The sequence below is a fragment of the Rhipicephalus sanguineus genome, chromosome 1 (assembly GCF_013339695.2).
Source record: "Rhipicephalus sanguineus isolate Rsan-2018 chromosome 1, BIME_Rsan_1.4, whole genome shotgun sequence".
Classification (NCBI taxonomy): Eukaryota; Metazoa; Arthropoda; class Arachnida; order Ixodida; family Ixodidae; genus Rhipicephalus; species Rhipicephalus sanguineus.
Genome location: NC_051176.1, coordinates 275,740,039 through 275,754,984, shown reverse-complemented (window position 1 = coordinate 275,754,984; position 14,946 = coordinate 275,740,039). Strand labels below are relative to the sequence as shown.

The 14,946-nt window shown below is 47.8% G+C and overlaps 1 protein-coding gene across 1 annotated transcript; it reads left to right on the top strand.

Annotated features, from left to right (window-relative positions):
- Window positions 1-4,412: 4,412 nt before the first annotated feature.
- LOC119379015 (snake venom vascular endothelial growth factor toxin cratrin) lies at window positions 4,413-8,291 on the top strand. Its single transcript, XM_037648144.2, has 2 exons — window positions 4,413-5,233; window positions 7,556-8,291. The coding sequence occupies exons 1-2, from the start codon at window positions 5,039-5,041 to the stop codon at window positions 7,781-7,783; spliced, it is 423 nt and encodes a 140-aa protein (XP_037504072.1). The 5' UTR covers window positions 4,413-5,038; the 3' UTR covers window positions 7,784-8,291.
- Window positions 8,292-14,946: the final 6,655 nt, after the last annotated feature.

Sequence of the window (14,946 nt, the reverse complement as noted above, 5' to 3'; positions counted from 1 at the left end):
CGCTTATCTCATCCTATCCTCCCCTTGCTGCTTCGTTATATCTTCATTTCAACAGATTCTGAGTTATCACAGACGTGAAGGTGCAACGCTCAGACGGGTTCTTTATTCTGCGGCATCAAATGTCAATTCATGCTTCAGTTATCCACCTTAGCAGCCAGGTACTGCCGAACCTGTCGTGACTTTTCAATAGCACTACCACAATTTCGGTTTTACGCGAAAGTACTTAAACGTAATAAAATGGTTTCATAGTGACTCGTTTTATTAAAAAAACGCATTATTGATCTTTTCGAGCAGACATGAAGCGGTCGAAGTGGAAAAGCAAAATGAGCTTTGTGGTAGTACTCCTGCCCGATTTATGATTCGTAAAACACAACAAAAAGAAAAAAAAACTTTATTCAGCTCTTTATGAAATAAGTTTAGTTTATTCACAACCTATTCATCACCACAACAGGACAGCGGAATAGCAATATGTTCTTAATGTTTAGGTATACGTCCTGTAAGAAAAGTTCTCTCCTGCAAATCAACAAAAAGGCTGACAACTAAATTACCCGGTATAGAAAGTAAACCATGACTATTTAGGCTCGAGTACATGTGTCAGAGAGTATCATTTATTTGATAAGCATCTTAGTCTGCAAATCCATTAATCATTCCTGTTTGTTCAGCAGACGTATACCTTTGTATATCGCCTCATTCTTCATCACCCATTTGGAGTAGCACACTTCAGGCGCGCCGCCAGGCAAACCTCTCTCTCTCTCCCTCTCTCTCTCTCTCCCTGAGTGTGTGGCTAGAAGAGTTAATTGAAGAGTTAACTGTAGAAGGCTTGCTAAGAGGTTACACGAATAACACACACACACACACACACACACACACACACACACACACACACACACACACACACACACACACACACACACACACACACACACACACACACACACACACAAATTAAAGGTTATATTCGTAGGATATATGAACGACATAGGCAAAAATTAACTGTGCCTTCGTCGAGAATAAATCGTGGGAAGCAGATGCTATCAAACATAATGTCAATATTTTCAAACCCCTGTACCACCGCGGCGGACAGATCGCATGAGCTAAGACACTTAATCTCGTGCACTGAAATTTCGAACAATCACACAATTAAGGTGCTACTGTCCTAGCACCTTAATTGTGTGATTGTTCGAAATTTCCGTAAACGAGGTTAAATGTCTTAGCTCATGCGATCTGTCCGCCGCGGTGGTACAGGGGTTACGATGATCGGCTGCTGACCCGATCGAAAGTCGCGTTTTCGGTCGCGACGGTCGCATTGCGATGGAGGCGAAATGCTAGAGGCCCGTGTGCTGTGCGATGTACGTACACGTTGAAGAACACCAGATGGTCGAAATTTCCGGAGCCTTCCGCCACGGCGTGCCTCACTAATCATATCGTGGTTTCGGCACATAAAACCCCACGTATTCTTATTAGCTCATGCTCTCTGCATTATACTTGCACTGCTCTTTATGCATACAGCCATAGGCGTGCGCAGAGGGGGGAGTGGGGGCAGGGGGGCGGCCGCCCCCACCCCTAGTCACCTAAGAGGGGGGCGCAGAGTCCGCCCCATGCTTAATAGGGAGGGGGGGGGGGCGCCGCGATAAACCTTCGCCCCCCCCCCCCCCCCCCCCCCCCCTCGAAGGGGAACCTTGCGCACGCCTATGCATACAGCAGTCTGAAAGCGCGTCAATATGGCCAATAAGGTGGCTTTATTTTCTCGCGTCCCTTCCCGCTATCGCAGCTTAGTTTAATTTCGTAAACCACGCTATCTTACAGGCATCGTAGAAGAGCGATCACACTTTCATCATGCATGTGATATAACACCGTTCTTTGCACGCACTTGTATTTTTAAATTGTATTTCTTTCCGAGCGAAGTCTTCTATAGTGGATTGCATTGCCATCTCAAGTTTCTTGGGCAATTGAAAATTTTGACTTCGGTAAGCGTGTTGTTTCTGCGTGCCGACGATTTCCTAGAGCAGCAGACCCTTCTAATGTCTTTCCTACTATGTAGACCTTTCAAAATGAAGCATTTGTCTTCGCTCACGAAGAAACGCTCGAACATCAAAATGCTCTCACGGTTTTGCACGCGTAGGTGCTACGTACGACACAAGACACGTGAAACAATCACAGCTGACGCAAGTTAACCTTAAAATCTGCGTCTGCACAATTTTTCAAAACGCAACAGAATGAACACGAGTCCATGGGCTCGATGGGATATTTCAGTGTGGTGCGAGTAAATCAGTCTATCGAGCGCAGCAGTGTTTTAAGGAGCGTGTCTTGCGTAGTGTAACCATATTAGAGGTGTGCACGGGCTCCGGGTAGCCCGAAAGCCCGAGCCCGACCCGGCCCGCGGGCCGGGCTCGTGCGGGCCGACGTATTTTCACCTCGGGCCCGGGCCGGGCTCTGGCTACTTGGAGTTTTATCGGGCCGGGCTCGGGCCCGGCGCAAAGCCCAACTCAAGCCCGAAATATAGAGAATGAGCGGGCATTGTTTTCGAGCACGCATACAGCGCCTTTTCGGCGACCGCCCTTTACCGTTTTTCCTTTCCATTCGCTACTTTAAACAAAAGGGGAGCAGGTAAAGCACTGCCTCACTCCGACAAACACAGAAGTAACACCACCTGAGCTATTGACGGCGCCACGCGACTGTTCCGCGTTAGATTTAAGGCCAAATCTCATATGAGTGAAAATGCACGCGACAGCGACGAGCGACCCGACGTAGATCGCATTCGTGCAAGCTGACGCTTGCATTGGAATACCCCATACACGTGACCGCTTTGGCGAACGAACTCCATTGTTGCTGGCATGAGGCCATCTACTTGTATAGCAATTGTGCCGCGAACAGTCTTTATTAGAGACTGTTCGACGTGTGTCGTTTGATAATATTTGATATGCTCAATAAAATGCCAAATTACCGGAAAACGATGTTTTCTTTTCGCAGCGAACCTTCAAAAAGCCGGACCGGGCCCGGGATTGTGTTTTCGTACGTCGGGCCGGGCCGGGCGGGCTCGCAGCCCTTTGCCGTCGGGCTCGGGCGGGCCTTCGACAAAGTCAGCGGGCCCGGGTCGGGCTCGGAAATACGGCCCGTGCACAGCTCTAATCCATATTGGACGAGGGAAACAAACACATTTGCCTCATAGGCCAGCGAAAGACGATCACTTGGAACACAGCAAGACATAACTGATGTATCCATTCCTACACGGATTATCAGGTGTCATACATAAACTCCCTGTAACTTATATTTATGGTATAGCAAAACACACTGCTCGACCCCTGAAATGGGCGCATTGCCAGCCCAGATGCACCTCAATGATTATGGCACCCTGCTGGAAAGTGCACAAGGCCGCGACATTTTCAGAAGCGGAATGCAGACTTATAATGGTGTCCACAGAGCATTGAGTGTGCGTAAAATAGCCTCAACAGGACAATATTATAAAGAAGCTACGAACTGTACAGCGTCTGTTCTTTTGAGTGTTGCTCTTGCACGTTAAGCTCATATTTCGTTTCAATTAATCGCATTGTATTTGCACAACCTTTCTTAGCACAAGAAATTAAAAGTTCACGCATGGAAGAAACAAAGCAGCTAAATAACCTTATTGGAATCTGAAAACGTCAACCTTCCCAAAAAGTCGCACATATGAATGTTCAAACTCAACACTCTGCGCTTACCTCGGATGGGGAATACAAAGTTTTGAGTAGAAATACCAATAGACGTGCTGTACCCTGATAATTCATCGAAGCGCCGGGCCTAAAATTTAATGCTTGTTTACTTCGGTGATGATAAGCGATGAATGTTTGTTGAAAGGCTCATTTTTAAGAGAACGCGGTTAGCTCGTGAGCCAACGCTTTAGCGAATTCTCGATATAGAATTCTGCATTATTCGCTTTACGGCTATATAGCAAATGACATAGCTTTTCGTTGTTCACTATTTCAGTCCCAGACGGGGCAGGCGATGGTCGGCAGTGCAGTGTCTTGCACCAGCTTCTACAAACAAGGCAGCTTCCTTCTAAGGTTTCGTCGTTACGCTGCCCTCTAGACGGGGCAAGCTATCTGACACAGCCGCACCGGTCGGGTTTTGGCGCGACCTGGGGCAGCAGCGTCGTGACAGCGGCTGTAGATAACCGTATACGTATCAGCCTCGTAAATAAAAGAATTCTGAAGGGTCATCCCCGCACCCTTGGAGACAGTTCGAGAGCAGGGCAGTCCCTAACGAATCGAAAGCTTCTCACACAGCGGCGGCAGTTCAAGGAGTCACACTGCGCGCAAAGGCCTGTGCGCTCGGACAGCTGTATCGTGTGAACGTCTGACGGCACGTGGCGGGTTCTCTCCCAGAGCTGCGGTAGGGGGGGGGGGGGCACATCTTGGCATCGCAGCGAGAGCGCCTAGGCCCCATCTAACGCCGGCGCATCACCAGTCCGCTCACGCGCTCCGTCGGGTTAGCGCGTAAACACGCGGCACGAGACTGACCGGCACCTGTTGTTGCTTCATCGTACGCATATAGGTTGCACGAGTTTGTTCGAGTTAACAGGACTCGCCTGGACGTGCGCTGGAGCGACGTGAGAAGACGGTGCGATCGCGCGCCCCCTGACAGCGAAGCGGCCAATTAAATCACCGACACGAGCATCATCAAAGAAGGTCGAAGCGGAAAGGGCACGATTCGTGTTTTGCCGGGTAGGCGCCAGTGGCTTCTCGACAGGGAATAACTTTCACTCGCCGAAGGTGCACCATAAGGTTCCGCGAAAGCGACGGGACGGTGATCCGGCCAACTCTGCCGGTCTGCAGCGCAGCGGCAGTGAGCGCGCGACCTCCACGGCGGCGTGGAGGGTGGGGAGCGTCAAACGGCGGGACCAGATTACGCGGTCTAGAAGGAAAGCGGCTCGTGTGACAGTTCACGATTGGTGCTGCTTGTTTTTTGTCGGCTCCGAAGAGCCGGGCGCGTCGCGCGTGGCGTTCTCCATGTGCGTGATAGCGGGCCCATCGTGTGGCGGCTTAAAAAGCGCAGCCAAGCGATGCGCCGCCTCGCGCTGCCGGTGGTGGTCCTGAGCGCTGCCCTGTGTTGCGTCGTGTCGGCGCCTCGCCGGCCGGCGAACCCGGCATCGGCTCGGGCTGCGCGCCACCAGGAGTTCGTGTGGAGGGAGGCCGCCTGCCGCGTTCCACAACCTCGCGTCCAGTGCCTCAAGGAGCTGCAGCCCAATGACACCAGGGTGAGCTTCACGTGGTTGCCACACGTGCACGAAAGCATCCCCAATGAGCGTGTGCCGCCGCTGGAGATAACGGTGCCGTCGATAACGCCTAGCTGTTACCAGGTGTAGCGAGGTCTACGCGAATGGCTGCGACTGATCGCGCAGGAATGGGCCTTTTTTTTTTTTCTTCTGCATTTTCACCTCACCTATACTGGCGCCATGACCGGCTCCTTGCAGCTTCAGCAATGAAACGCCGGTGTCGGAAGAGCCAGCAATACATTGAGAGAGGCGATAAAGAACTATTTTTTTTTTTTTTGTCTCTTCGATGCCTTTTCAAGAAGGCAAACACTATTGTGTTTGGCTTGATGAAGTGGCGCAGGCTTTTAGTGCTCAGAAGCATGATAAGCATGTATCAACAGTAGCTCGACCGCATTTCTCTGATACTTACAGTGAGGTATACTTGAGAAGTGGATGTGTGAATAGGCACCTTATGCGACGCTGTGTCTGAATAGAAAGCAGCCTTTACGCGGAGTGCGTTTACGCGTTAACCGCATGCTGTTTAATCGACAGACAGAAAAAAGGCCGACTGCCAAACTGTGAATTTAATGCAATAGCTAAATGTTTGCCTCAACGTTCCATTCTGCGTTTTGACCGCAAGTATTTGACTTAAGTATATCTCGGAATATTTACTTTATTTTCGGTGATTTTGGTAGACGAGTACTGCGCCACAATTTCGCCGTCCACTTGAACAAGTGTCATTCACTTTTATATGTTTCACAGCAGTGAAAGTAAAAACTGTAGTGCTAGAAGGCATTCCGAGGCAGATACTGTTTTTGGTGAACGGCAGTCAGTGTCAAAAGTGTTGCCGGACGAGAAAGTTTTAATCGCTATGTTAAGTAAAACGTAGTGGCAGAGTCGCAGTACTTAGTTGCGGCTAGCATCGGCAAAACATGCACACCAATAATTTCAAACAGGGCTTACAAAAAACGCAATAGATGCCTCAGCACAAATCCAACCCTTCAATAAGGATACTTGTCTGCTCTTTGGGCCCTGACGAAGACATGTACTTTTGCCAAAATTTTCATTCTAACCTGTGGCTATTCGTATTGACTAGTATGTTGATCATATATCACAATAGAAGTATATAGACGGGACTGAAGAAATGACATAATGCGACACGTCGTACTCAATTATTTCGCAAGCTCTATTTAAAGTGTCACCGCTGTTTGGTTGCGAACGAGAACAAGAAACTTGCTCAATGGGCGCTCGAAGAAGTTCCAGGGGCTTAGCCAAAACTTTTTTCTAAGACGGTTAGGGAGGGGGGGGTCCGACATTTCTTTATGTATGTTCGTATGTATGCGCGTATATTAGACATCCAACATATAAAAGATTTCGGGGGAAGGGGGGAGTTTGAAACCTCCAAACCAGCCCCCTCGCTGCGCCACTGAATTACTTTGCTTTGCGACTACATTGCAAAGTTGCAACTATGTAGGGATTCTGCTTGCAATATCCTGCAGTGGTAGATAGATGAGTGAGTACGGTGTTCATTTGGTATATTGTAAAAACCAGAACCGGTTCTCTGTCGAACTTCAATACATTGTGCCGCATGTATTGTCGGTGTTAAATGTTTAGGGACCACTAGGTCTGACAAAACTTTTAATTTCCCAGCAATCTGTGACTGCATTGGGTGGAACTGCACAGTACATGTTAGCATGTTTTATAAGAGACCAGAAATCTGAATTCAAGACTGCCTGCCGAAGCAGCGGGAATATTCAGCTTTTTCTTGTGTCTCGTGGTCCCTAAACTTTTTACTCTGACTGCGCATCTTCTTCCTCATGCTGCACTCCGCCCCTACATCGTTCCTAATGGTTTTACCGTGCTACATCTTATGTTTATCAACAGTGATCGAACAAGAGATGCGTTCAGCTGGAGGAAGGCGTCTCTTGTTCGAAGACCGTTGAACGCTTCCGAGTTTCCATATTACCTCTGTCTTAAAGTTCGGCTGTCGTCCTTGTGTCGCATGTGGCGGGTAGGTGACTAAATACTGTGCTTATTTATATTCGTCCCATCTAAACAGTGTAAGCAATTCATGTTTATGAATTGTAGCTGCAGCTCTCACGAAAAAACGCAGTTGTTTTACAGCATGCGACGTGAGAACAGATACATTCTAGCAGTGTGACATGTTCGTTTTGCAAAACAGTGCTCACGACACAAAGAGCTAAATCCGTCAAGACGAGCGTCTGACCCTAACCAAGTCATTTGCTCCTTGTGCCGTGTGTTCTGTTCTACCAGCGAAACAGCGTGATTGAAGAACGCGCGCTCTGCACTCTCTGCGCTACGCAGAAATTCTTGCCCCACTGCACCATCTTGCACCGTTGCGCACCGGACACGGGCTGCTGCGCTTCCGAGGAGCAGCATTGCCAGGTGAAGACGGTGCAGGCAGTGCAGCTGCCCTTCCTGGTGGTGCACCTGGATTCCGGTGGCGGACCGTCGCGCTACGAGCCCGTCACGCTCGTATTCGACAACCACACCGAGTGCGAGTGCCGCCTGCGCAACGAGCCCATCCGCTGAGCCGGCGCGCTGCGTAGTCCAGTCACTGGTCCGCCGGCAAACAGCGACGATGGGCGGAAGGGCGGCAGACCCGTTCGCTCCCCGAGATCGGACAGTCGGTGGCCTCTGGGCTGGGAGCGGAGGGCTGCCCTGACCGCGATTCCTCCTCCTGCTGCTGTGTCCGCATGGTGTGCCGCCCTCGTCGGAGCGTTGTTGCCACCTTTCGCTTCTCTCACCTCGGCCTGTTCAGTTGTGCACACGCCGACGGCAGTGAGAGTGCCGCGTTTGGGCGGAGGTCAGAGACGGGCCTCTTACCGGTGCGACCTTCGGCAGCTGTGTGGTGCATTGCGAACGAAGGCCGGGACCAGGCAAAGAGAACAGTGTCGTTTATCACGTGATCATGCGCCTCTGAGTCAGGTGTTAGGACGGACAGTGCGTGCAGAAACTTTGTACAGAGATCATGGTTCATTCTGTCCCAGTATTGTGATGTCAGTTCATGAAGATTAAACGCCCTGCATTTCATCCTGCCTGTGTGGTGTTCGTTGGAGTTGCGAGAGTGCATTTCATGCCTGCGCCAGAACTGGATCGGCTTAGTGTACATTTACAGCCTAACCGAACTCACGGGTCTGTCTGTCAGTTCTGCATGTGATTATCCCGATATACGCATGACTGATTAGTTCTTAGCAGGGTAGCATCGGTAAAATGATAACGATATGTTAAGCTGCTCTCGCCCTGAAGCCGCTTTCTGAGGTGGTCAAATGACCAACGCCGCCTATGCTATAGAGCGTGCTCTTTAAACGCAAAAGTTACGATGTTGTATGACAAGTGCGTGTCCGGTATGCACACTTCACTTGTTCTGCTCGCACACGGTCATTTTATATTGCTCGTCAGAACATTCACCACTATTGTCACACTTTATAAATTTATAGTTACTCGACATCTCCTGACATTCATGGACAACTTAATTAATGCTCATGCCATGTCATGCCTGCATAGAACAAACCATTTTTGCCTGGAACGCGGCGTCTATGTGTTCACATATGATCGTGATGCCTTGCAGAATAAAGATAAATTCTAAAAAAATTGAGCAATAAAATTAATCATGCGTTTTTGTCATTCGTATACTGACGGCGAGTGTTGGCATATGGCAATGCTATTGAGTCAAAATCTACTGATCGAATTCAATCGCGCCATAAAACGTGTTCTATTGATTGTTCAAGATGGACATCGAATAGAACTTCCCTTACTATTCATTTGTGATGACGCTTAAATGAAACGAAGACTCACATTAAAACCTTTAGAAAAAGTCGCCTCATAAGAAAGATTATATTATACAATTCTACTTACAGCGAAGCAAATAAAAGGCAAGTGCTTTCACGCGCAGTGGCTGTCATACCGCAAGGTTAAAGGAAGTCATGGTTCTGCAGATGTAAAACGTCCTATTGAACTTAAAAGCGGACTTGTCCGCAACCTCATTAACGCGATAAAATTAAAAGCCTGCGTACGAATGCTGCAATTAATCATTTGCTGCCAAAACAGGCAACTATTTGTGCGCGCGCTTCCAAGAGATTTGCAAATGAGTAAAGGCAACGAACTGTTCATTTCTTGATGCTAAACTTTGCGATACCAAATGCTTCGCTGCTCTGAGGTGCGGGAAGATCGCCGGGTATAAGAATTAGGTAATCTGTCTGGCAAGCTCTACACCACTTCTTTAAATTTGTGTACACCCTGCTTCAATTTCAGCGAGTGTTTCATGGTCTGCTCTGTGTACACCAAAGCATGACATTGATATTGCAACAAGGAAGATTTCTATAAAAATGCAGAATATAAGACGGTTCTCACCATTGGCGATACCCGATTCTTTTTGCAGTTCAAGTTACATGCTGATGAAAAATGAAAATCCTGTTTTGTTCTCACAACTCCCATATCGACATAAATATTCGCATCGCTCCATGAAATTATTTTTTTTTCTGGAGCGTGATTTTTCAGAGTCGTTGTGTGACGCACAGTAGATAGAGGCAGATCCTGAACTGTACGCAAAGTAGGAGTGGTCGAGATGTTTGGTCTTAAAAGCCGCAAAAAACAGCAACGTAGCCCTTGTGTCGGGAAGCGGAAAAAATATATATGTGCGGAGAAATACGTAGAAGCCTGCAACTGCGTGATCAGCAACGCGAATAACAAGCAGCGCATATGTTCAGACGGGCAACTGTTCTTGCGGATCAGGCAGCATGTTTTCTCAATTAGCAATGGACTGTATAAAGTCAACTTTTGCACTGAACTTCTCATTTCGTTGGCAAACGCGCTGGCGGCATTTTCTCCTCTTTTTTAAAAAAATTAGCATGGCGATTTCTTAATTTTAATTCAGCATAAATAAAAGCTAAGAAAGCATGCACCATCGCCGACAGGGTGATAGACAGGGACGTTGTTTAACTGAAACAGCATTTGTTTGATCAGCGCCGAAGAAAAAATAAGAAGAAATAAAGAAGAACGTTAGCTTATAGTCATGCATGCACAAACATGCAAGTAAACATGACACAGCACAGAGTTCACGCCCGTGTGCTGCGTCGTCTATTGTGTTGTTGCATATCTGCGCCAACTCAGCACTATACTGTTCGCCACATTAAGCGTAGTGCAGAGAAATTCTGAACCATGCATTCCTTCACCTTTTCTGCCCTTTTTAAAACAAACGGCATACAACGCTCAGCAATAGCGGGCAAAACTGGGCTAGTTGCGAATAACTTGAAGCAGCGTGAAAGAAACGAGCACAAAGAAGAGGGACAAACGCAACAGGACGAGCGTTGTGTTTGTACCTTACCTTTGCCCTCATTTTTTTTTTTCGCGCTGCTTTAAGTTATTCACGAGATGGACCGACTCGTCCAAACTAACAAGTTGTACTAGTTTGTTGATCATGGTATAAATCAGCGCAAAGAGACGGCAACGTGAGACGAAGAACGACACCGGACAGGCTCTGACACAGGTCAGCGCCTGTCCTGTGTCGTTCTTCGTCTCGTGTTGCCGTCTTTTTTCGTTGCTTTTATCATGACTGTAATGGGCAGCCACGTTCCAACAGAAGCCGAAGTCGTGAGTACCACTAGTGCAACTTCCCGACCACCCCGCAATGACTAAAGGCCACATCAAAGGCAGTTTCGACGAATTTGCGGCGTCACCTTATTGCGTTGCAACTGTTCTGCGCTGCTAACACGTCCGCAAATGCTAAGGCTTTCCGTTTCAATCTGTGACCCCGTGGAAATATTGCGGCCACCATTACAGTAGAATTATAGTGCAACCGAAACGCCACACCGATAGCATACATCGGAAACGCGTTCCTTTGTTCCTCGCTGAAGTAGACTTCATGAGAAATAAACGCTGCAGACTTTTCAAGGGCTTCTTAAAACGGCAATGGTTTCGCGTACGACGCAAGCACGCATGAGCACTATAGTGCTTCTTGCAAAAGGGTCGGCCAAAGAGACCCGCGTTCTCACTCCACTGAAAGGACGATCAATCTCACGAATATATTGCACGTGAGTGTGTGGACAAAAAGAAAAAAAACAAAGGAACGAAAGAAAACGGGGGGAAAGGGAGCGGAGACGCGTGAGCATCGACTTGACGCCAGAGCAAGAATTGAGGGCCAGCAACTTACCAGCTGGCGTAGCAGTATGCTTTTTTAAAGTCATTTTTCATGCCGCCGTTTCAAGGTCCGCTCCAATGCTTATTTGTCTCGCATTCTCGACGGAGCAATAACTTTCAGACAACAACATTTGGGCGCACCGAACCACGACCGCAAGCCCTTCTATGATAGCTTGCTTCAATTGTGGGCTTGAAAAAAAAAAAAAAAAAAAAACTCACTGAACGCGAGAAAGATACTATAGCACCTTTCCCGAGTTCAGTGCAATTTTTTATGTTTGTAATGCGTTTTGGTAATCCCGCGATAACGTAAGTTAGCGTTGTTTCGTCATTGTAAGGGCTGGCCGCCTTTTGTAATTTCGCTTACTTCGGTAAGTTCTTGCATTCAGTATCACGGTGCATTTATCCTTGAGCAAGAACAGGAAAAAAATGTAAACCAGGCGTCAGAAGGCAATAAAGAAAATTTCACTGTTCACTCATTGAACAAGGAGTGTTCATCTGTTTTCACTTATGAGGTGGCGCACACTGACATCAAGTGCGAGACATATGGCTGTTGTGTTGGGGCATGTGCATTCCTTTATTGCACATCCACTTTTCATGCAGCAAATATGGCTGCAAACAGGAACTGCAGCGGTGTCAAGAGCGTTGTTTTCAACCCCTGCAAGACCGTTTTCCGCATGACGAGCAACAAGCGCGCAGAAGGCGAGGCTATAGCGCGTGAACCGACGTTCCCTCTTCCATCCGCTTTCGTTTACCTTTTCTTACTGTTTCAAGACAGGCATGGCTATGTTGCAAGCCGTTCGCAGAGCGAGAGGAAAAGAAAATAGGCCGCTTCTTTGAAGCCTCTGCCACTTGAAACGGCGCCCAGCTCTCCAATTACAGGCGCCGAACGTTCGTGAGGCAACCAAAACCGGCACGCGGTTCGTGCGCCTCATGAATTCAGTCGCTGCAACTTATACAGAAACCAGGCGAATACGCGGGCGCGCGCGCGGGTGAGAACTCATTTTTAGTTGAAGAAATTCCACCACTACAGGACACGAAAGTGGTACACGACTGCGCTTCGAAACTTTTTTGTTTTTTCCGAGGAACGAGGTCTCTCAAACCACACGTCCCTAATCATGCCACTTGAGAAACGCCGCTTCAAAATCTAGTCATTTCAGCAGAAGTAATCTCCGGCACTATTGGAAATGTACGCATTTCCTGTGAGCTGAAGACAGCACCACCTACGCATGTGCCATACTGGCGACGCCATAGGCGCCCGGAAGTTCTCATGTCTGCCTGCAGGTGACCGCGGCATAGAGTTTCCCAATATTAACTAGAGGGAACCCTGGCGCTGCGATCGTTCAGCCACCATGGGAATGATGGGTGGGTAGTACACGGATTTGCCTAGTCTTCGTGCTTGTGGGCTTCGAACGCACTTGTGGCTTTGTTTATTGTTGTGTTTGGGTTTTGTTTCGAGTAAAAGAATGGATCGTTGTGAACTTCCTGACCAGATTTGAATTGGTGAGGCTAAAAAGGTTAAGATGGTAAAGTGGAACTGTTGAATATTTGCTGAACTTCGTCTGGCGACAAAGCGGATGCAGGCGACGCGGAGCCAAACGAAGCCGAAAGAACGAAGTGACATGCGTTGCAGCTCCCATAGACACTAGCGCCAGAGTTCCCTCTGGTGTATTTAGAGGAAACTTTCTGGACCACAGCAGTGTGAAAGTTCCGGTTATATCCAGCCTTCCGGAGGCCTTCTAGAATTTACCGATGTGAAAACTTGTGGTATCTCTGCGGTAGAGACCATCTGTAGAATATGACTGCGAAACAGTCAGCGTGAAACGGTGAAAAAATGGCACGGCATAAACTAGGTTTTGTATCAAATTTACTTCATGTGAATTTGTAACGTACATTCGCTAAGTGTGCTGGAAAGGAAGGAAGGAGACAGAAAGGTTAACTATAGAAGAACGTCCGGTTGGTTACCCTGCACTGGCGGAATGGGAAATGGTTTTAGAAAGGATTATAAAGGTTTAGTGCACGAATAAGGTGATTTTAGTTACAGAAAACGAACAAAGAAAACGTAAGACGACCTTGGAATCCTTTGCCACCCATAGTTTTCTAACACGATTACCTACACAACCAATCCATTAGCAAAACGTCCTGCGGGGCTAGTCAATTCATGTTCCTATCAATTAGCACAAAAACAAGATGGCACAATAAGAAAAAACGCCAGGCCTGCGCTGAAATCGCAGCACAGTCACAGCGAAAGCTGGAAGAGCGGCGTTTCTAGAGCCCGTTGTAAGCTCTCTTGGGGCTACAATACAAGTACACTAGAAAGGTACCCACTACGCCATAAATCACAATTTTTGTGAAGTTGGGAAGCACCTACTAAGCCATTATTCGTCATTTTGCGGAGAAGCGAGGCACCAGCTACACGTCTGTAAGGCATTATGTGCACTTTGTTGACGCGACGACTGATGACGATGAAGAATTATGGCTCATGCCTTTGTAATGGGTTGGAAGCTTTAAACGGCCCACCAGTTATGTAATTTGCATTGGGGGACGCCCGGTCGCTATTTCCCTCTCCCGTCATGCTGTATAACATACGTTGACGTGGGAGAGAGACGGGAGGGGGGGGGGAGAACTTTAATGAGACCCCGAGGAAATGGATCATGCGCTTATGGGCTTCCTTGGCAACCAATACAAGTGCACTTGCGAGGAACCCAGTACGCTATAAATCATTGTAATTTTTGAGAAGTAGGGCAGCAGGCACTGTGCCATTTTTCGTCATTCTACGGAGAGCCGTTGTACCTGCTAAACGCATGTAAGGCATCATGCGCCCTTTGTTGATGCTGTGCCTGATGACGATGAAGATTTATGGCGGAGCCCTTTGTAATGGGTTGGAAGCATTCAACAACCTACTCGTTGCGCAATTCGCATGGTGTGACGCCTGGTTACAGAATTCGCGTTGTGCGACGCTTAGTGCTTATTTTACTCTTCTACCACGCTATATTGCATATGTTAATGTGGTTCCTTCCCGACATGAAGCCTGTATAGGACCTTTTTGCAAAGCAGTTTCAAGCACCGGCATGGCTCAGAGGTTGAATACTAGGCTCCCACGCAGAGGGCCCATGTTCGAACCTCCTTCCGTCCTGGAATTTTTTTCTTATTTCGTTTTCTTTTTTTTTTATTTCGAGCGATACTGGTTACGGACACCAACGGCGGACAACTACGGCGCCAAAAACGGCCGGTGAAATGATCTCATAAAAGCTTTCGCTGTAAAAAAAAATGCCCTTATCCCCGTCTTCTTTTCGTGCTTTGTTTCTACCTGTGAATTCATCCGGTGTAGTTGATGGCATACCTGGCTATTATATGCACAATCGAACAAAAAAAAACACACTTTCCCATAACAGAGTTGAAACTAATGAAGTTCGAGACCACCGGCCGAAAAGATGCACTTTTCTTGCAGCAAAATGAAGTGGTCACTTTTTTCACAACCGCCCATTCTTCTGAAGTATTCAGCAAGTTTTATTGTTTCGCATGTTTCTTGCTCCACAAGACTTTCTAAGTGCCATATC

Coding starts and splice junctions, on each gene's coding strand:
- LOC119379015 (XM_037648144.2), top strand. CDS start 5,039: ATGCGCCGCCTCGCGCTGCCGGTGGTGGTCCTGAGCGCTGCCCTGTGT. Junction 5,234..7,555: donor TGCAGCCCAATGACACCAGG/GTGAGCTTCACG, acceptor TGCGCTACGCAG/AAATTCTTGCCCCACTGCAC.